Source organism: Saccopteryx leptura, chromosome 4 (assembly GCF_036850995.1).
Source record: "Saccopteryx leptura isolate mSacLep1 chromosome 4, mSacLep1_pri_phased_curated, whole genome shotgun sequence".
Lineage (NCBI taxonomy): Eukaryota > Metazoa > Chordata > Mammalia > Chiroptera > Emballonuridae > Saccopteryx > Saccopteryx leptura.
Window position 1 is genome coordinate 1,750,299 of NC_089506.1, and position 21,227 is coordinate 1,771,525.

General features: G+C 56.8%; 1 protein-coding gene across 1 annotated transcript in view; it reads right to left on the reverse strand.

Moving 5' to 3' along the window:
- Window positions 1–21,227, reverse strand: part of CSMD1 (CUB and Sushi multiple domains 1) — a 1,728,861-nt gene that overhangs the window by 242,086 nt on the left and 1,465,548 nt on the right. Inside the window, exons 27-30 of the mRNA XM_066382147.1 lie at window positions 18,682–18,873; window positions 10,576–10,714; window positions 9,256–9,443; window positions 6,183–6,377 (exon numbers count right to left, since the gene is read on the reverse strand). Coding sequence (XP_066238244.1) covers window positions 6,183–6,377; window positions 9,256–9,443; window positions 10,576–10,714; window positions 18,682–18,873 — 714 coding nt within the window. The remainder of the gene's footprint in view (window positions 1–6,182; window positions 6,378–9,255; window positions 9,444–10,575; window positions 10,715–18,681; window positions 18,874–21,227) is intronic.

Consider the following 21,227-nt stretch of genomic DNA (forward strand, 5'->3'; position numbering starts at 1 on the left):
GGCCGGGGACAGAGACAGGGCCCTGAGCGCCCCAGCAGGAGCCAGGGTCACCAGGAACCCTCCCAGGGGGCCGGGGACGGAGACAGGGCCCTGAGCGCCCCAGCAGGAGCCAGGGTCACCCGGAACCCTCCCAGGGGGCCGGGGACGGAGACAGGGCCCTGAGCGCCGCAGCAGGAGCCAGGGTCACCAGGAACCCTCCCAGGGGGCCGGGGACGGAGACAGGGCCGTGAGCGCCCCAGCAGGAGCCAGGGTCACCCGGAACCCTCCCAGGGGGCCGGGGACGGAGACAGGGCCGCGAGCGCCGCAGCAGGAGCCAGGGTCACCCGGAACCCTCCCAGGGGGCCGGGGACGGAGACAGGGCCGCGAGCGCCGCAGCAGGAGCCAGGGTCACCCGGAACCCTCCCAGGGGGCCGGGGACGGAGACAGGGCCGCGAGCGCCGCAGCAGGAGCCAGGGTCAGCCGGAACCCTCCCAGGGGGCCGGGGACGGAGACAGGGCCGCGAGCGCCCCAGCAGGAGCCAGGGTCACCCAGAACCCTCCCAGGGGGCCGGGGACGGAGACAGGGCCCTGAGCGCCCCAGCAGGAGCCAGGGTCACCCGTAACCCTCCCAGGGGGCCGGGGACGGAGACAGGGCCCTGAGCGCCCCAGCAGGAGCCAGGGTCACCCGGAACCCTCCCAGGGGGCCGGGGAAGGAGACAGGGCCGCAAGCGCCGCAGCAGGAGCCAGGGTCACCAGGAACCCTCCCAGGGGGCCGGGGACAGAGACAGGGCCCTGAGCACCCCAGCAGGAGCCAGGGTCACCCGGAACCCTCCCAGGGGGCCGGGGAAGGAGACAGGGCCGCGAGCGCCGCAGCAGGAGCCAGGGTCACCCGGAACCCTCCCAGGGGGCCGGGGACGGAGACAGGGCCGCGAGCGCCGCAGCAGGAGCCAGGGTCACCCGGAACCCTCCCAGGGGGCCGGGGACGGAGACAGGGCCGCGAGCGCCGCAGCAGGAGCCAGGGTCACCCGGAACCCTCCCAGGGGGCCGGGGACGGAGACAGGGCCGCGAGCGCCCCAGCAGGAGCCAGGGTCACCCGGAACCCTCCCAGGGGGCCGGGGACGGAGACAGGGCCCTGAGCGCCCCAGCAGGAGCCAGGGTCACCCGGAACCCTCCCAGGGGGCCGGGGACGGAGACAGGGCCGCGAGCGCCCCAGCAGGAGCCAGGGTCACCCGGAACCCTCCCAGGGGGCCGGGGACGGAGACAGGGCCGCGAGCGCCGCAGCAGGAGCCAGGGTCACCCGGAACCCTCCCAGGGGGCCGGGGACGGAGACAGGGCCCTGAGCGCCGCAGCTGGAGCCAGGGTCACCCGGAACCCTCCCAGGGGGCCGGGGACGGAGACAGGGCCGCGAGCGCCCCAGCAGGAGCCAGGGTCACCCGGAACCCTCCCAGGGGGCCGGGGACGGAGACAGGGCCGCGAGCGCCCCAGCAGGAGCCAGGGTCACCCGGAACCCTCCCAGGGGGCCGGGGACGGAGACAGGGCCCTGAGCGCCCCAGCAGGAGCCAGGGTCACCCGGAACCCTCCCAGGGGGCCGGGGACGGAGACAGGGCCGCGAGCGCCCCAGCAGGAGCCAGGGTCACCCGGAACCCTCCCAGGGGGCCGGGGACGGAGACAGGGCCGCGAGCGCCGCAGCAGGAGCCAGGGTCACCCGGAACCCTCCCAGGGGGCCGGGGACGGAGACAGGGCCCTGAGCGCCGCAGCTGGAGCCAGGGTCACCCGGAACCCTCCCAGGGGGCCGGGGACGGAGACAGGGCCGCGAGCGCCCCAGCAGGAGCCAGGGTCACCCGGAACCCTCCCAGGGGGCCGGGGACGGAGACAGGGCCGCGAGCGCCCCAGCAGGAGCCAGGGTCACCCGGAACCCTCCCAGGGGGCCGGGGACGGAGACAGGGCCGCGAGCGCCGCAGCAGGAGCCAGGGTCACCCGGAACCCTCCCAGGGGGCCGGGGACGGAGACAGGGCCGCGAGCGCCCCAGCAGGAGCCAGGGTCACCCGGAACCCTCCCAGGGGGACGGGGACGGAGACAGGGCCGCGAGCGCCCCAGCAGGAGCCAGGGTCACCCGGAACCCTCCCAGGGGGCCGGGGACGGAGACAGGGCCGCGAACGCCGCAGCTGGAGCCAGGGTCACCCGGAACCCTCCCAGGGAGACTCCAGAGCCTACTGTGCGCTGCCACCCAAAATAAAGGAGAAACGAATACTTACCAGATTAGAATAAAAGTCAGTTAATTGAGCAGAGGGGACATGACATCATGTTAAGGCCTTTCTCAGACATGCTAAAATAATCATGGAAACCTCTCTAATAATTAATAATTAATAAAAATAATAATATCAGATTCCATGAGGACAAATTCTTAAATTATTGAAAAGCCGCACCAGGCATTTCTGGTTGATGTCAATCGTTACATTAATTGTAGAGAGACACAGGTGAGGTCAACTTTTTACTGTTTTAACATTGCTACAGGACTAAAAGAAAAAAGTTTTCTCTACAGTTTTTCTGTTGTTATTTTAACCTTCGAACTCACAGATCTGGTTAAAGAGCAACATGCAGAATTACTAATGTGTCCGGGGTCCCTCTCAAAGCTAGATTTCAAGCTGAAGGTGATGGACACAGGGAGAGGGATTAGGCAACTAGAGAAACTGACAGACACAGACAACAGTGTGGGGGTACGAGAGGGAACAGGGGTGTGGGCGGAAGGGGGGCACATGGCGATGGAGGGGAGACTTGACTTGGGGGGGAAGATGGGTTATAGATCTTACACCTGACACCTCTATCATCTTATTAGCCAACGTCCCCCCAGTACATGCAGTGAACAAGTAAAGTCAGCAGAACCACCGGGAGCGTCAGGCAGATACGACGGCGGGGTGTTGATTACAGATGGACGGTGGTGTCTGTGTGTGAGTGTGAGCGGTGTGGGGTGTTGATTACAGACGGGTGGTATCTGTGTGTGAATGTGAGCAGTGTGGGGTGTTGATTACAGACAGACGGGTAGTGTCTGTGTGTGTGAGTGGTGTGGGGTGTTGATTACAGACGGATAGGTGATGTCTGTGTGTGAGTGTGAGCGGTGTGGGGTGTTGATTACAGACAGATGGGTTGTGTCTGTGTGTGAGCAGTGTGGGGTGTTGATTACAGACGGACAGGTGGTGTCTGTGTGTGAGCGGTGTGGGGTGTGATTACAGACGGACAGGTGGTGTCTGTGTGTGAGTGTGAGCGGTGTTGATTACAGACAGACGGGTGGTGTCTGTGTGTGTGAGCGGTATGGGGTGTTGATTACAGATGGACAGGTGGTGTCTATGTGTGTGTGAGCAGTGTTGATTACAGACAGACGGGTGGTGTCTGTGTGTGTGAGCGGTGTGGGGTGTTGATTACAGACGGACAGGTGGTGTCTGTGTGTGTGAGTGGTGTGGGGTGTTGATTACAGACGGACAGGTGGTGTCTGTGTGTGTGAGCGGTGTGGGGTGTTGATTACAGACGGACGGGTGGTGTCTGTGTGTGTGAGCGGTGTGGGGTGTTGATTACAGACGGACGGGTGGTGTCTGTGTGTGTGAGCGGTGTGGGGTGTTGATTACAGACGGACGGGTGGTGTCTGTGTGTGTGAGCGGTGTGGGGTGTTGATTACAGACAGATGGGTTGTGTCTGTGTGTGAGCAGTGTGGGGTGTTGATTACAGACGAACGGGTGGTGTATGTGTGTGAGCGGTGTGGGGTGTTGATTACAGACGGACAGGTGGTGTCTGTGTGTGAGTGTGAGCAGTGTTGATTACAGACGGACGGGTGGTGTCTGTGTGTGTGAGCGGTATGGGGTGTTGATTACAGACGGACAGGTGGTGTCTGTGTGTGTGAGTGGTGTGGGGTGTTGATTACAGACAGACGGGTGGTGTCTGTGTGTGTGAGCGGTGTGGGGTGTTGATTACAGACAGACGGGTGGTGTCTGTGTGTGTGAGCGGTATGGGGTGTTGATTACAGACGGACAGGTGGTGTCTGTGTGTGAGTGTGAGCAGTGTTGATTACAGACGGACGGGTGGTGTCTGTGTGTGTGAGCGGTATGGGGTGTTGATTACAGACGGACAGGTGGTGTCTGTGTGTGTGAGTGGTGTGGGGTGTTGATTACAGATGGACGGTGGTGTCTGTGTGTGTGAGCGGTGTGGGGTGTTGATTACAGACAGACAGGTGGTGTCTGTGTGTAAGTGTGAGCGGTGTGGGGTGTTGATTACAGACGGATGGGTGGTGTCTGTGTGTGAGTGTAAGCGGTGTGGGGTGTTGATTACAGATGACGGTGGTGTCTGTGTGTGAGTGTGAGCGGTGTGTTGCACTGTCCCTCTCATCTGTGACGAGGAACCTAGAAGGGGAGGGCTAAGGTGTGTGTGTGAGATCAGCCCCCAGCGCAGTTCACAAGACAGCGTGAGTTCGTGGCTACTTGGAGTTTCTCCCCAACCAGATCGACAGAAGGTGCTGGAGCACCAGCCCCTTCCCAGCCATGACTCACAGGCAGAAGGGACGCCCCCTGGCTGGCTGAAAAGATTCAGAGTCTCTATCAATCTACTTCTATCGATGTACACAGCCTTTACATGTCTGCATTTGTATGTGCTACACACAGATTTCACATCGATTTACACAGACAAGAAGTGTGTCTGTCCCTGTGTGTACATGTGTTTACAGGAGAGTAATTTACGTACATAAAATGTGATGGTCAATACTCCCGCAGTAAGAAATAACAGTAATAAATAGAGAAACGGAAGTTTGAGGTTCCTTTTTACTAATTTGGGTGAATTCTATTTCTTAGGCCCTTGCAAATCTATGAGATTATTGGGGTATTCATGAAGGGTATTTGCATTTTAAATACAATTTATATAATTCCTATGAGATGCAGTTCATATGAACTCTAGTCAATGTGACCCACGCGTGGATTGTTGAGGTGAGAGGAGGGAGACCCTGAGGCAGACCCCTGTATGCGCCCTGACCGGGTCCACCCGGCATGCCCGTCACTGGAGGTGAGCTTTGTCTGTTCCCAAAGGTGGACCTTTCAATAGGGGATTTTATGAACTTAATTTCTATATAAGGGATTACAAACCATTGCTGTTTAATTAAAACATTAATTTTAGTGTTATGTGGTACATATAGCACCTCTGCATATTTAATGTCTATAGTGGAGAGAGGGAGGGAGACAGAGAGGGGGACACTCCTGGTGTGGTTAACTGGCACCTCTTACGTAGCTCAGGCCGAGAGCACACACAACAGCATTAAAAATACCAAAGTATCAAAGTGAGAGAAAGTCACCCCCTCCAGAGACCCGGGGGGGTGGCTCAGACCCTGGCTCAGGCGATGGTGGAGGAATGTCACATGCGTGTCCCCCCAGGCTCTGCGAGCAACCCAACCACAGGCTGGAGGACACAGTGCCCGGGGCGGGCTGCTCAGCAGTGGGAGTTCAGGGTGGAGGACACAGTGCTGAGGGCGGGGCTGCTCAGCAGCGGGAGTTCAGGGTGGAGGACACGGTGTCGGGGCTGCTCAGCAGTGGGAGTTCAGGGTGGAGGACACGGTGCCGGGGGCGGGGCTGCTCAGCAGCGGGAGTTCAGGCTGGAGGACACAGTGCCGGGGGCGGGGCTGCTCAGCAGCGGGAGTTCAGGGTGGAGGACACGGTGCCGGGGGCGGGGCTGCTCAGCAGCGGGAGTTCAGGGTGGAGGACACGGTGCCGGGGGCGGGGCTGCTCAGCAGTGGGCAGGGCTGCTCAGCAGCGGGAGTTCAGGGTGGAGGACACAGTGCCGGGGGCGGGGCTGTTCAGCAGCGGGAGTTCAGGGTGGAGGACACAGTGCCGGGGGCGGGGCTGCTCAGCAGGGGGCGGGGCTGCTCAGCAGCGGGAGTTCAGGGTGGAGGACACGGTGCCGGGGGCGGGGCTGCTCAGCAGCGGGAGTTCAGGGTGGAGGACACGGTGCCGGGGGCGGGGCTGCTCAGCAGCGGGAGTTCAGGGTGGAGGACACGGTGCCGGGGGCAGGGGCTGCTCAGCAGCGGGTGGAGGACACGGTGCCGGGGGCAGGGCTGCTCAGCAGCGGGAGTTCAGGGTGGAGGACACGGTGCCAGGGGCCGGGCTGCTCAGCAGCGGGAGTTCGAGTCCCGCAGGCTGGCCCGCGGTGACGGGCACCGTGTCCATGCACACGTACCGCTGCAGGAGGGCAAGGCGTGGCTCCAGGCCGGCTTCCCGTCCGCGCCGATCACACACGTGATGGACGAGGGGTCCACGATCTTATAGCCAGGGTCGCACTGGTACGTCACGGTGGAGCCCAGTTTGAAGTCGGTCCCGATCCTCGTCCCGTTCATGATGTTCCCGGGGTCGAAACAGGCTTCCCGGGGCTTCTCTGGGGAGGAGGAGGACAGGGGCTCTGTGAGTGTGGGGAACCAGCTTCTGGTCTGTTGGGCTGTCTGGTCACTTTTTTTTAGAGCCTCGGAAAGGGCCCGTCATGTGAGAGCTGCTCAAGAAACTTCTCTATGGAAGAATGGGCAGGTTGTTAATTAGCAATCAAGTTAATAATCACATCTACTAGAAATGGTCGAGTTATGAATTATATGAATAAGTAGGTATCAACACAATAGGAACACTTCATAAAATTATATTTCTTATTTTTCAAACTACATTTTACTATAGAACTGTCATTGAATTCCTCTCATTTTGGAAAATAAAATGCAGCATTCTATTTTTATATATCTACCCCTCCCTTTTTTTTTTTTTTACTATAGAGTTTAATGCTGAATCAAAGACATTGATTGATTATGGCAAAACTAAAGTTCATTTCTGACTTTCACGACTGTGATTTCAGTGCCTCCTGCCTTCTCCGGAGGAGGAGTCTGGTCGCACTCCCGTGTGTAAAGAATTTTCTTTCACTAGCAATCGTCTGTGCCCTGAAGAGGTATCAGGAGGAGGTCCTGACTTCCACCGCCGCCCGCCCCGGCTCATGTGAACGTCAGACTCCACAGGTGAAGCAGTTACTAGTCCCCACGCGCCAGGCCCTGCACCCGGGCTGTGCTAAGTACTCGACGAAGCCATTGTCATTGTGACAGCTGCTCGGTGGCTCCGGAGCCGGCAGGCTCCAGCACGCACCGCCTGCTGCGTGAAATTCCGCCCTGCCCTGCGCCTCGCGGGAAACCACGGATCTCGCCCACGTTGAACTGGAGCGCCAGGAGCTTCAGGTGAGAGACAGCTGCCAGAGCACTCCCCGCAGAGACCTGGCCGCAGAGACGGCACTCACTCCACACGCACGTTCCCAGGGATCAGCCCAGACGGTCTCTGTGCTCTGTCCTGTCACCGGGCAGTTAAATCCAGTTCCCTTTTGGCAGGCTTAATATTTTAAGCGTCCTCGTTCAGCAGACCTCCGCCGATACCTCTCCGTGGAAGGACTCCCAGGACTTGGCGCCATCCATAATTTCGTCATGGGAGCTGCGTTCTGTTTCTGAGCATCAGACGTCCCTCACTCCGTCCCAGAGTGCCTTTCCTGTCGGAAGCCGGTGGAGGCGAACCTCAAAGATCTCCCCACGATCGACACAAGTTATCCGAGACTCTCCTGTTCATTGAGTTAGAGTTACAGAAACACTACGAGGTGCACAGACATGCGTGTGTGTGTGTGCGCGCATGTGCGCGCACACACGTCTGAGAATGGGGTAAGTAATACCAATATAGGCTGAAGCATAACTTGAGGAGATAATAAATGTTTCAGTTCTTTTCCTCTGGGTTTGACAGTCTTTTCTCCCGCAGAAAGCTTACCCACTCGACTCCTTCTCTGGTTGAGGAAGAGCACGTGCTACCGTACGCAGCAGCGTCCTGGGGAGTGTAAGGAACGCAGGACTTTATGTCCTGGCTGTGATCCACGTTGACCACGCTGACTGTTCACATGCTCCTCGTTGACTGTCCACCTCTGGCCAGCTGGTCACTCTGCAGCGTGGCACTGGGGAGAAGGTGCCCTGGGCAGTGGCGGCAGCGAGCTGATACCCTTACGCCATGGCACCCTCCAAGGAATAGGTGAGTTGTACAGAGAAGAAGAGGGAAAATGGAGACATGGAGAGGGTCTGTCTCACTGTCTTTACTCCCCATTTCCCCACTGACCCACGTCCTCCAGAAGGCCCCCGGAGACGCGGGGTGGCCAAGCGGGCCATGAGGAAGATGCATTCTTATGTTCCAACTAAGCGTGTTTTTTCTTGTTCCTCAGTATTGAACGGGCTCCATGGTGGTGGAACGCCCTTCAGGGAGTTCTTGCTAACACAGAAACTGCCTGGCGACACATCACACGCTAACGAGTGCTCTTGTTAATGACTCACACACGTGAGCAGATCCCATCCTGCAGCACAGGGACTCCTCTGAGTGCCGACGTGTCTACACTTTTTATTGTACATTTCGTGAAGTTGTAGAGTTTGCTGTTCTGGGAGAAACAGATTCATTTTCTACTTGAAACCATATAAAACTAAATACAAGTCCACTGAAGAGTTAAGAGAAACAGCCTATTTTGTTCTAAGAGTAATAATGAATAACTAACTCAAGAGTTTAAGTACAAGTCCAAAGTTCTGTTACTTTTTTACAAAGTACTCCATACGGTGCAACAATATCCAGTGAAGTCCTTTTCTCTGATTCTTTACAATCTATTTTGCATTTTCTTTGTTCACTTGAGAAACAGATTTGAAAAACATATTTGTTTTATGGGCCCAGCAGCAGAATGCTTGGCTAGGGTGATTTTGTTTGTACTGGTCTGGATGCAGGTGACAGGGCTCACTGGGTCCCCAACGGAGCAGGAGACCCTGCAGTGGGGGCCGCAGGGGTCAGCTGTGCGGGGGTCCGCGCTCCTCGTCCAGCCCGCGCCAGCACCGTTCCACCCGGAAGAACAGGTAGAACCAAGCTGCTCTGAAGCACTTCAGTGTAGCCATCCCGAAGAAACAAGTTAGAAGCTATGAATACGCATCTCAAGGTCATTCTTAAATGTCATCAAATTCTTCCGTGCATAGATCGCAATTTATTTTGAAGTGAAGATGAGTTTGGGAGAACTTTTCCTCATTTTTTTCTCCTCTTTCAGCGAAAGTGGCAATGTGTCTGAAACGCCTTCTCCACCTGAGTGACCAGACACCCTTCCCCGAACAGGACCGACCCGGAGGTGTGAGCATTTTATGTATCAGACAGATGGACAAGAACGCCTAAAGAAATGCATACAAGGCAAACGACCCTGATACGAGTGCCCTCCACGCCGACCCCGGTACCTTTAAACTCGATGGCGAAGCCCGACAAGCCCACGGAGGCGTCGCTCCGGAAGGCCAGGTAGAGGCTGTTCCCGCTGCTCTCGATGCGCTCGGGGGCTTGGGAGCCCTGGAAGCTCCCGATCAGGGGGCTGTTGGAGTCGTGGCCCTCGTAGATGTGCAGGAAGTCGTAGCTGGGCTCCATGTTGAAGCTGCAGAGAGAGAAGGGCGACATGGCTCACCCCGCCCCCCGCCTCCCGGACTGGGACGTGGCTCACCCCGCCTCCTGCCCCCCGCCTCCCGGACTGGGACGTGGCTCACCCCGCCCCCCGCCTCCCCCCCCCCCAGACTGGGACATGGCTCACCCCGCCCCCCGCCTCCCACCTCCAGGACTGGGACGTGGCTCACCCCGCCCCCCGCCTCCCACCTCCAGGACTGGGACGTGGCTCACCCCGCCCCCCGCCTCCAGGACTGGGCTGTTGTGTAATTCTCAAGGAGAACAATCCGAAAGTTAAATATAACTAAAACATCAAAATGGGAGTAACTGTAACAGCTTCCAATTGTAGCGAAAGCTGTGAATAGTGTACAAGACTGTCATGTTCAACGTGGTGTGATTTCTGTGCTGCAAAATACTATGACCCCAGCAACATGGACAGAACGCCCCTCCTCTGCACCCGCGAACTTGCTAATGAAACGAGGTTCAAAAGAACGGGGCTCAGGAGGGTGAGTTATCAGCGCTATGTAGTGTTTAGGGGACTGTTTTTAGTCTTGGAAACGTTACTGTTAGCAGCCCTGAGTTTTCTCAGGTATTAATGAGAATACTTCTTGTTTGTTTTCCTTTAAAAATGTCACTGGTTCCCCTGGCTCAGCTAGATGGGCCAAATGTCACATCACTCAGACTTGACAGCAACCGCATTGGGGGAGCTTCCCTTGTCGGAGGGCTAACAGGGCTGTCCTGGGAGTCGAACGGGATGTGCTGTGGAAATGAAAGAGCTAGCGCACATTTACAGAGACAGAGGCTGATGAGAAACTGCAGGAAGCCTATCTTTTTTACTTTTCTTGGATACTCTGTGAATCGAACCTTCTCGTGTGGAACACACGTGTGAAGACCGTATGTAGCGGTCATCGTGGCCTCGTCACGTGTGTCCTGACACCACCAGCAGAATGCGCCCCGAGTCCTGGTGCCTCCGCCAGGCTGCTCGCGGCCCAGCGCCCCCTCCCTCGGACAGGAGAGCCCGGCTTGGCGCGGAGTGGAGTGAGGGACCCTGTGAGGGAGCCCTGAGGTACTTTTCGGTCTGACAGGTGCGGTCCCACGAAACGGAGGTGCTCGACGGGAGACGGTACCTTTTGAATATCAGGGCGATGACGAAGTCCGAGTTCACCTTGATTCTCCAGTCACACTCCTTCCCAGGGGGGTACGGCTGGGGGTAGTTGGGGGACAGAATCACCCCCACGGGGCCGGTGAGGTCCCCTCCACAGGCAGCTGTCCGGGGGAGGGTGGGCAGAGAGAAGAATGCCAGTCACACTCCTTCCCAGGGGGGTACGGCTGGGGGTAGTTGGGGGACAGAATCACCCCCACGGGGCCGGTGAGGTCCCCTCCACAGGCAGCTGTCCGGGGGAGGGTGGGGAGAGAGAAGAATGCCAGTCACACTCCTTCCCAGGGGGGTACGGCTGGGGGTAGTTGGGGGACAGAATCACCCCCACGGGGCCGGTGAGGTCCCCTCCACAGGCAGCTGTCCGGGGGAGGGTGGGCAGAGAGAAGAATGCCAGTCACACTCCTTCCCAGGGGGGTACGGCTGGGGGTAGTTGGGGGACAGAATCACCCCCACGGGGCCGGTGAGGTCCCCTCCACAGGCAGCTGTCCGGGGGAGGGTGGGCAGAGAGAAGAATGCCAGTCACACTCCTTCCCAGGGGGGTACGGCTGGGGGTAGTTGGGGGACAGAATCACCCCCACGGGGCCGGGGAGGTCCCCTCCACAGGCAGCTGTCCGGGGGAGGGTGGGCAGAGAGAAGAATGCCACTCACACTCCTTCCCAGGGGGGTACGGCTGGGGGTAGTTGGGGGACAGAATCACCCCCACGGGGCCGGTGAGGTCCCCTCCACAGGCAGCTGTCCGGGGGAGGGTGGGCAGAGAGAAGAATGCCAGTCACACTCCTTCCCAGGGGGGTACGGCTGGGGGTAGTTGGGGGACAGAATCACCCCCACGGGGCCGGTGAGGTCCCCTCCACAGGCAGCTGTCCGGGGGAGGGTGGGCAGAGAGAAGAATGCCAGTCACACTCCTTCCCAGGGGGGTACGGCTGGGGGTAGTTGGGGGACAGAATCACCCCCACGGGGCCGGTGAGGTCCCCTCCACAGGCAGCTGTCCGGGGGAGGGTGGGGAGAGAGAAGAATGCCAGTCACACTCCTTCCCAGGGGGGTACGGCTGGGGGTAGTTGGGGGACAGAATCACCCCCACGGGGCCGGTGAGGTCCCCTCCACAGGCAGCTGTCCGGGGGAGGGTGGGCAGAGAGAAGAATGCCGGTCAGTGTGAAATGAGACATCCCAGGATTCATCAGCGGCAACGTGTCGAGTTATTAAACAATTATCCAGGTGAAATTTTAAGGCCCAGGGAGTCTCTATATTTTTCCAAGCGATTGTTAACCAATTTTATATACTGCCCCACCGTTGATAGGGAGGGTTGCCTATACTTTGCAACGTGACTCGGTTAAACTGGGAAGATGACCTTAACTGCCCAGCTCTGGCCACGCACACTGCACGGACACAAATGCTAACACCTGGACAGGAACCCCAGTCCCCACAGACTCGACCTCCTGGTCTTGGGAGTTCTCTGGGGGTCTCTTACGGTTCAGGACGTCACACCACTGCTCACGTATTCTGGAAAGCGAGCTTCCCGGCTACGCAGTCGCCCACGTCTGCTCACCCCACACCTGATGCCGGCACAACGGTGATGGTTACAAGTATCCCAGAGACATTTGGTGAATAAACAGGTCCGTGTGCGCCCCTGTCCTTCTCAGGCCTCTGCTGAACGTAGGGCTGGCTTCCCTGCATTTCACTGTGAGGAGCCCACACGAGTGTCAGGGACGTCTCACCGTGTGCTGCCTCGCGGGGGCTGAGCGGAACCACGACCAAGGACCAGGACGCTCCCCGAGCTCCCCAGCGGGTGCCAGTCGCTGACAGCTGCGAGAGGCAGCCTGTTCCTGTGTCGTCGTGTATTAGTTACTGTGTTGCTTGTTCTCTGTGAACCTGACTGTCCCCACCCGCATTGCTACCAGAAAGCAGCACTCATGGTCGGTGACCCCAGTAAATGTGGTGTTGTTCCAGTCATGACATTTTAATGACCTGCGTTCACATTTACACCCGTAAGGCGGGAAGCAGGCAGGTCGTTACTGAGAGGCAAGCAAGCCGCCTTTTCTCCTTGCACCTGGAAATGCTGAAGACCATTTCATCTCTTAGGCGAGAGTTCTGTGAGGTGGGAGGTGATGGCCGCTACCAGCTTCCGGGGAAGACACGCCCTGGGCCCGACCCTGGACCCCGCGTGAACACGCCGGGCTTGCCGAACTCCCTGCGTCAAATACTGCGGTTCCTCACCAGGCTGTTTTTGAAAATCACCCAGATCAAACCCCTGTATTCCCTCTGACCTGCTTCTCATTTCACACCCTCGGTCACATATTCACTTGGAAAATGTGTTAGCAGGGCAGGAAACACTCTGACAGGTGACTGTTTTCTCCCTACACACACACACACACACACACACACACACACACACACACACAAGCGACTTCCGTGCAAATAAGATGGAGGTGCTCGTTCTGCAGTCGTCTGAGGCTGACGTTTCACTTGAACAAACCGCGTGGAAAGAACGGAGCCCAGGGTTTTTCTACCGCTGTGCACAGACGGGGCCACCAGAAACTCCGCGCCGGTCTGTGGAAAGGGTGTGACCACCACGATGTATGGAGATTACGGACCCAATGATCTTAGTCAAATTAGCTTTCACTGAGGGTGAGTTCCGCCTGAGTGGCCCCAGAAATAACGCTTCTATTTTCACTGAAACGGTTGAAAACCACTGCACGGACTCTCCCAGGACAGAGGACAGAGTCCGGGCCCTCGGCGGAGGTGGGGCGTAAGGAGCCCACACAGGTGCGGGGCAGGGCTGAGTGGGAGAGAGGGGGTCCCTAAGCACCGGCTGAGCGGGAGAGAGGGGGTCCCTAAGCACCGGGGCGGATGCTGGTCCGCACGGGTTGTGAAAGGTCAAACATGGCATTTCGGGGCACGGGCTGTGGGGTGCCCCCAGCAGGCGGCGTTCGGGAAGGAGACTCAAACACTGGTTTCAAAGAAACAAAGGGGCCGTGTCCGTGGGTCCACTCCCAGGGGGCAGTGCTCAGTGAGTTAGAGACAGGTGTCAAGTGGAATTAAGCAGCACTGTCTGGCTGGGTCTGCTCCCTCTTTGGATCCAGTCCTCTTCATTTGAGCCTCATTAGGCTTTAATTACAGCGCTTGCAAATTATTCTGGGAAACATGAGAATTTAGTTACCAAATGCAACTCAAAATGTCTTAAAAATTCTCCACCGGGAAAAGACATAGCAATGGGATCCACAAACTGGTATCCATCCACCACCGCTGGTTCTAAAGGTTAGAGTCCCCCCGTGTGCAGCATCCACCACCGCTGGTTCTAAAGGTTAGGGTCCCCCCTCGTGTGCAGCATCCCCCACCTCTGGTTCTAAATGTTAGAGTCCCCCCCATGTGCAGCACCCACCACCTCTGGTTCTAAACGTTAGGGTCCCCCCTCCCTGTGTGCAGCATCCACCACTGCTGGTTCTAAACGTTAGGGTCCCCTCCCCCCATGTGGAGCATCCACCACCGCTGGTTCTAAATGTTAGGGTCTCCTCCCCCCGTGTGGAGCATTCGCCACCGCTGGTTCTAAATGTTAGGGTCTCCTCCCCCCGTGTGGAGCATTCGCCACCGCTGGTTCTAAATGTTAGGGTCCCCCCCCGTGTGCAGCATCCACCACCTCTGGTTCTAAACGTTAGGGTCCCCCCCCATGTGCAGCATCCACCACCTCTGGTTCTAAATGTTAGGGTCCCCCTCCCCCCCGTGTGCAGCATCCACCACCGCTGGTTCTAAATGTTAGGGTCCCCCCCCCGTGTGCAGCATCCACCACCGCTGGTTCTAAAGGTTAGGGTCCCCCCCCGTGTGCAGCATCCACCACCAATGGTTCTAAAGGTTAGGGTCCCCCCGTGTGCAGCATCCACCACCTCTGGTTCTAAAGGTTAGGGTCCCCCTCCCGTGTGCAGCATCCACCACCACTGGTTCTAAAGGTTAGGGTCCCCCCCTGTGTGCAGCATCCACCACCTCTGGTTCTAAACGTTAGGGTCCCCCCCCATGTGCAGCATCCACCACCTCTGGTTCTAAATGTTAGGGTCCCCCTCCCCCCCGTGTGCAGCATCCACCACCTCTGGTTCTAAATGTTAGGGTCCCCCCCCCGTGTGCAGCATCCACCACTGCTGGTTCTAAATGTTAGGGTCCCCCCCCCGTGTGCAGCATCCACCACTGCTGGTTCTAAAGGTTAGGGTCCCCCCCCCCCGTGTGCAGCATCCACCACTGCTGGTTCTAAAGGTTAGGGTCCCCCCCCCGTGTGCAGCATCCACCACTGCTGGTTCTAAAGGTTAGGGTCCCCCCCCCCCGTGTGCAGCATCCACCACCAATGGTTCTAAAGGTTAGGGTCCCCCCCCGTGTGCAGCATCCACCACCTCTGGTTCTAAATGTTAGGGTCCCCCTCCCGTGTGCAGCATCCACCACCACTGGTTCTAAAGGTTAGGGTCCCCCCCCCCTGTGCGCAGCATCCACCACCGCTGGTTCTAAAGGTTAGGGTCCCCCTCCCCGTGTGCAGCATCCACCACTGCTGGTTCTAAAGGTTAGGGACCCCCCATGTGCAGCATCCACCACCGCTGGTTCTAAATGTTAGGGTCCCCCCCCCCGTGTGCAGCATCCACCACCGCTGGTTCTAAAGGTTAGGGTCCCCCCATGTGCAGCATCCACCACCTCTGGTTCTAAATGTTAGGGTCCCCCTCCCCGTGTGCAGCATCCACCACTGCTGATTCTAAATGTTAGGGTCCCCCGCCCCGTGTGCAGCATCCACCACCGCTGGTTCTAAACGTTAGGGTCCCCCCCCCGTGTGCTGTGAGCCCCTCACCCACCCCGGTCTGGGGAAGACTTTGCTGAAGCACAGCTATGTTTCTGCCCTAACAGGTCAGATGTTAAACCATCCCACGAGACAAAGAGCCTGGAACTGCCACCCTGTCTGTCCATCAGAGCAGGACGCTGCCCCCAGTGACCTCCTGCCGGCGTGAGTGCGTGTCTGCCCGTCAGACGTCCTTCACATCCCGACGTGGAGAAAGGGGCTCGCGGGCCCTGGAGGAAACAGAAGGTGGGGAGACTTTCTGGGGACACTTTTCTCAGGACGAGGAGACCCTCCGGACAGGCGAGTGCCCTCCGGTCCGGAAAACCCGTCCACTAAGGCTGAACTGGAAATGCCAAAAGGTGGTGTGTCCATGGTGGTGACTCCTGGGCAGGAATGGAACTGGGGAATCCAGACAAACGAGGGGACACGTTCGCAGATGACAAGCTGGTGGGAACGTGGGTCACGCACAGAGACGAGAGGTTAGGAGATTTCATAAAAGGGAGGGAGAGAAAGAACAGCAAATAGGAGGGAAATGCACTAACCACAGAAAAGAACGCAGCCCTGGCCGGGTAGCTCAGTGGGTAAGGCGTCGACCCCACACACCAGAGGTTGCGGGTTCAACCCTGGGTCAGGGCACCTGGGAGAAGCAATCTGTGAGTAGCCAGCTAAATGGAACTAAGTGGAACGAAGTAATGCTTCTCTCTCTCTTCTCCCCTCTCTTTCCTCCCTTCCTCTCTCTCTCAAATCAATGGAAAAAATGAAGAAATGAAAAATAAATAAAAGGCAAGACAGAACTGAGAGCAGGCCAACAGGAAAGAACACACCCAAACGGCCAAGAAGAACATGAAATTAGCCGCAGCTGAACCTCACTCCTGATTTAAAATGCCGGTTGACACACCGAGGAGACATTGCTTTCTGCTCACGGTAAGTTAAAAGATTAAGAAACAGTGTAGGCAGTGATTTCTCCTTTGGAAAACATTTTTAAAGTTCTAGAAACAGTCAGTTTGCAGAGATAAACGATTCATCAATAATTTGCAGATGCTTTGCCACAGAAGCGTTCGCTGCAGCGACCCTCGTGCAGAGAGAGGCCGGGACCTGCACACAGAAGGGGCTGGCAGTGCCCCCAGAGGCTCGTCCCCACTGCCCGGGCACCCACACGCCCTGGCAGGGCACACAGGCTCACACGGACGCGCTCGGGCGCACCGGTGGGCATGAAAGGGCCACTTACAAAGATCATCGAGCAGGGGTTACTTCACATGGGGCGCACACAGGTGGCACCTCCATCAAATAAGCGTGAGGCTCACTAATGCTGGTCTGCGCCAGCAGTAACTGCCTCTAGGTAAAGAGATGTCAGGTTTTTTCCTCCTCTTTTTTTTTCTTAACTGTAGATTATAAAACTTCGGTCATAAATGTGTGTATTAAATAAGAAAACACCTAAATAAAATAAAACAAAACAAAACAAAATAAATGTCTCGAATTAACCAAACAGAATACACGTGAGCGTGAAGCCACGATCAGCTCGTGCCCCGAGTGGACACATTCCTTCCGGAAGGTGTGAGCCCCATCTCTGGGAGAGAAAATGTTCACAAGGTAATGGAAGGACAGCAGTCACTTATTCCCAAATACCCCGTTTTCTGTGACAACGCAGAAGTGCGCGGGCAAGTCAGCTCGCCGACACCACTGACACTCCAGCCACTGCCGGCAAGGGACGTTGTCAGTCCTCGTGGCTGGTACTCAGGACGGGGGACGTGTCACCTACTTCCTCGGCTGAGGACCGACTACCTAGCAACCAGCCAAAGAGATGAACCAACAAAATGGCAGACTGCTCGAAAAGACGGTCAGATGTTCCTGTTCCGTGCACACCGTCAACCGAGAACGACTGACTAGATCCCGCGTCAGCGGCGTGGTTTGCGCCGTCCAGGGCCGGCACTCGCCCGCCTGCAGAGTGGGGGTGGAAGGGCGTCCTCCCTCCTGGACAGCAGGTCCGCGGTGGGACAGGACGGTGGCATTTGTCAGCAGTGGCTCCACGTTAAGAAAAGGAGCAGCAACCTGCCAGGCCTCCTGAGGACTCCGCCCAGCAGAGTGCACAGCCGTGCTCACAGACACGAGGAAAGGGACAGGCAGCCTTTAATAAACATGGGTTGGGCTCTGCCTGGTTGTGGAAGTCCCGGGTTCGATTCCCAGCCAGGGCACACAGGAGAAGCGCCCATCTGCTTCTCCACCCCTCCCCCTCTCCTTCCTCTCTGTCTCTCTCTTCCCCTCCTGCAGCCAAGGCTCCATTGGAGCAAAGTTGGCCTGGGTGCTGAGGATGGCTCTGTGGCCTCTGCCTCAGGCACTAGAATGGCTCTGGTTGCAACAGAGTGACGCCCCAGATGGGCAGAGCATCGCCCCCTGGTGGGCATGCTGGGTGGATCCCGGTTGGGCGCATGCGGGAGTCTGTCTGACTGCCTCCCTGCCTCTCACTTTGAAATAATACAAAAAAATAATAAATAATAAACACAGGCCGGTCTCTGAGGAGACTGTGCAGGCTAACACACGGAGCTATCCCACCCCCTCTCTCCCCCCATGCTGCCAGTGCTGTGTAAGGAGCCCAGAGCTGCTCGTCTGGGCTCTGGGGGCCCACAGAGGGGCTGCCCACCACCACATACGTGGCAATTAAGACTCTTTCAGATCACACATTTCCCTCGAGGTCGCCCGGTGCCAACAGGCCCGTCAACTCTGTGCCTGTGGCTTTACTATCACATCATCTTCTCTCGGATTAATTAGCTTCTCCATGTTTCAAACAGATTCAAAGAAGGACAAATTGAACTGTGACAATTCATTAGAAGAATCAAGTGTCGTTGGGTTTCTTGGTAAAATCGAGATGAAATACTCTACACAGGCATTGATGTTAAAACACTGGACTAAGTGAAGGGGCGTCTACCCAGAATTACTGTTTTCTACAAACTGTACTTGGCAGGGCATCTCGCCTCGCTGTTCAGAGGGAAGTCTCACACCAGCTGTCAATCCTGCCATCAGGTCAGCCTCATTTCTTTCGAGATGCGTTCAGGGGAGGAAGTGTCCGATACCTGCCCATCTCTGTGTATTAAGTAGGCGACCTCCCTCATTTCCCTGATCAAATACAGCTAAAGGTTGACAGTTCCATTGCCACACTGGCTCAGAGACCAGCGAGCAGCAAAGACACCCAGCAGGAGTGTTTCTGCAGAGCCACCGTGACGACAGCCAGCCCTCGTCCCCAAGCACAGACCGCCGGGCCCCCGGGCGCACACATACCGATGCAGGTGGGCGGGTCCGGCTTCCAGAAGAACCGGCTGTCCAGCTGCACACACGTGATCTTGGCCTGTCCCTGCAGCTGGTAGCCCGGGTCGCACTGGAAGGTGACGGTGTCCCCAGGTTCTCTGCTGTCACCGTAGCGGGTGCCGTTCGGAGGCATCCCTGGGTCGTTGCAGGTGGACGCCACTGAGGCTGCAGAGACAAGACGGGGACGGGTCACGAGACGGGAAACGCGACTGCGCGCGCTGACGCAGGGAGGCGGGGCGCGCTCCACGGGCGGCCTGAGTCCTCCGTCCACACGTGCGGACAATCAAACCGAGTTCATGCTCCCGAGGGTGCAGGCACGGATGGGCATTCGGTTTAGGCTTGCTTTGGACAGACACCAGCGAGCTCCTGCTGGACAGACAACCGGGGACGGAATACCGCACGACGGGCGTCATGCTCAAGGTGTGTAACACGCACACGCACCAGCACGCCCTCCTCTGAGCTTTTTTGTTAACACTCTTTAATGAAAGCACGCACCAGAACTTAAATGACTTAATTAAAGTACATTGGTCTCAAGGAACCTTGAGTAAAATGAAACTCCGGTAAGGTCTGTGCCCTCCAAGGTGCCAGACCCCCGAGGCATCCAGTGAATCTTTCTTGATGCTCTAACGGAAGCTGGGCAGAGGAGACCACAGGTCAGTTCTAACCAGGACGCCACAGGTCACAGAAGTGCTATGATCTAACCCAGGGGTAGTTTTTATACCTACCGCCCACTTTTGTGTCTCTGTTAGTAGTAAAATTTTCTAACCGCCCACCGGTTCCACAGTAATGGTGATTTATAAAGTAGGGAAGTAACTTTACTTTATAAAATTTATACAGCAGAGTTACAGCAAGTTAAAGCATATAATAATAATTACTTACCAAGTACTTAGTTATGTCGGATTTTCACTAAGTTTGGAAGAATAAATCTTTATAAAACAACATACTATAGTTAAATCTATCTTTTTATTTATACTTTGGTTGCTCTGCTACCACCCACCATGAAAGCTGGAGCGCCCCCTAGTGGGCGGTAGGGACCAGGTTGACCACCACTGATCTAAATGAAATGATCAATCACCCACTTCCACAATCCCAAGAAGCCTGATTTGGGCAATAAATTATATGATCACCTTAATTGTAGCAAAGAGCTTTGGAAATGATGCCTTCTTTGTTAACAAAAAGTAATCGAGATTTCGGGTCAGGTTGGTGGAGGCCAGCATCTCCCACCAAGCTGGTCCGAGTGCTTTGGGCAGAGCAGGATGTTGGAATGTGACACAGGATGTTGAAAACCTGTGTCACCCACGCACCCAAAATCACGTCACATGCATGGCCACCACCCCCGTGCGGGTCCCACGGATGAAGACGTGGCCGCCAGACTTGGTGCCAGAATCCTACACCGCACCACCTCACTGCAACGTCCTGGCCTGAGGGCACTGGAACTGTCACCAGAGTCCGCCACGGCAGTGACTTGTGCCACGTTGTTCTAAAAATCAGGAAGACACACCACACACAAGGATCCCAAACTCAAGAATCTTTTATCCTTTCAACCAGATCAGTGAGCCCTCTCTTCCCGGTCCCCCTGCAGGGACAGGGGTCCCTTCCTCTCCACGCAGCGCCCCCGGGCCTGGACGGCGTGACCAAGAGAGGAGAGGGTCTTGTCCTCCTCGCGCTCATTTCCATTTCACTTGTGTGGAGTCGAATGGACAGACCCACACCTAGAAGCACACTGACCGCCAATGGGGGGCCAGGGGAGGGGGGAGGGAAAGACCAAAAAGGACAGAAAAGAAGCTCATAGATGTGAACAACAGTGGGGTTTCCTGGGGGAGGGGGAGGGGGGAGGGGGACGGATGGTGAAGGACAAAGACCTGACTTGGGGTTGGGAGGGGTGAGCCCACAATATGGTGCCCAGAGCTCTGTTTCAATACCAGGCACCAGAAAACTATACAATTAGGTTAACCAGTGTTACCTCCATACAATTCATTTAAAAATAAAATAAATACATTTTAAAGAGAGAGAGAGAAGGGAATGAGTGTATTGCCCCGCCCCCATGCACCATCATTCTGTCCATGTTACTATTTGCAGACTTGCGGTTAAGTTTAAGCTTTGTATCTTGTATTTTGAGTTATTTGTTGTGTTCGGTTTGGGAAACCCTGGGGCGGTTTCATATATTTGTTTAGGTAGAAGACATTTATTTTAATGAAAATTTAGGAAATACGCTAAAGAAAAAGACCTGCCTGCTCTGGGGCTCTTGAGAGATTTTCAACCTAACGGCAAAGACAATGGAAAAAAGTGTTGAAATTGCCGATTCTCGGGTCAGCGCACTAAGGAAGTGCCGGATGGTCCCAACACCAGAATCCCGTGGTTGGTCGGACCTGCTTCAAAGCCCGGCCCAGCCCTGCTGGACTCGGACCAGTTGATGTCACTGACCGTCAGCCCGCCCATCCGTGACACGAAACCAGCGTCCGGCTCAGTCCCTGGGGAGAGGCAGCGCGGTATCCCGCTCACGGGTCCCTCCCTGCTGT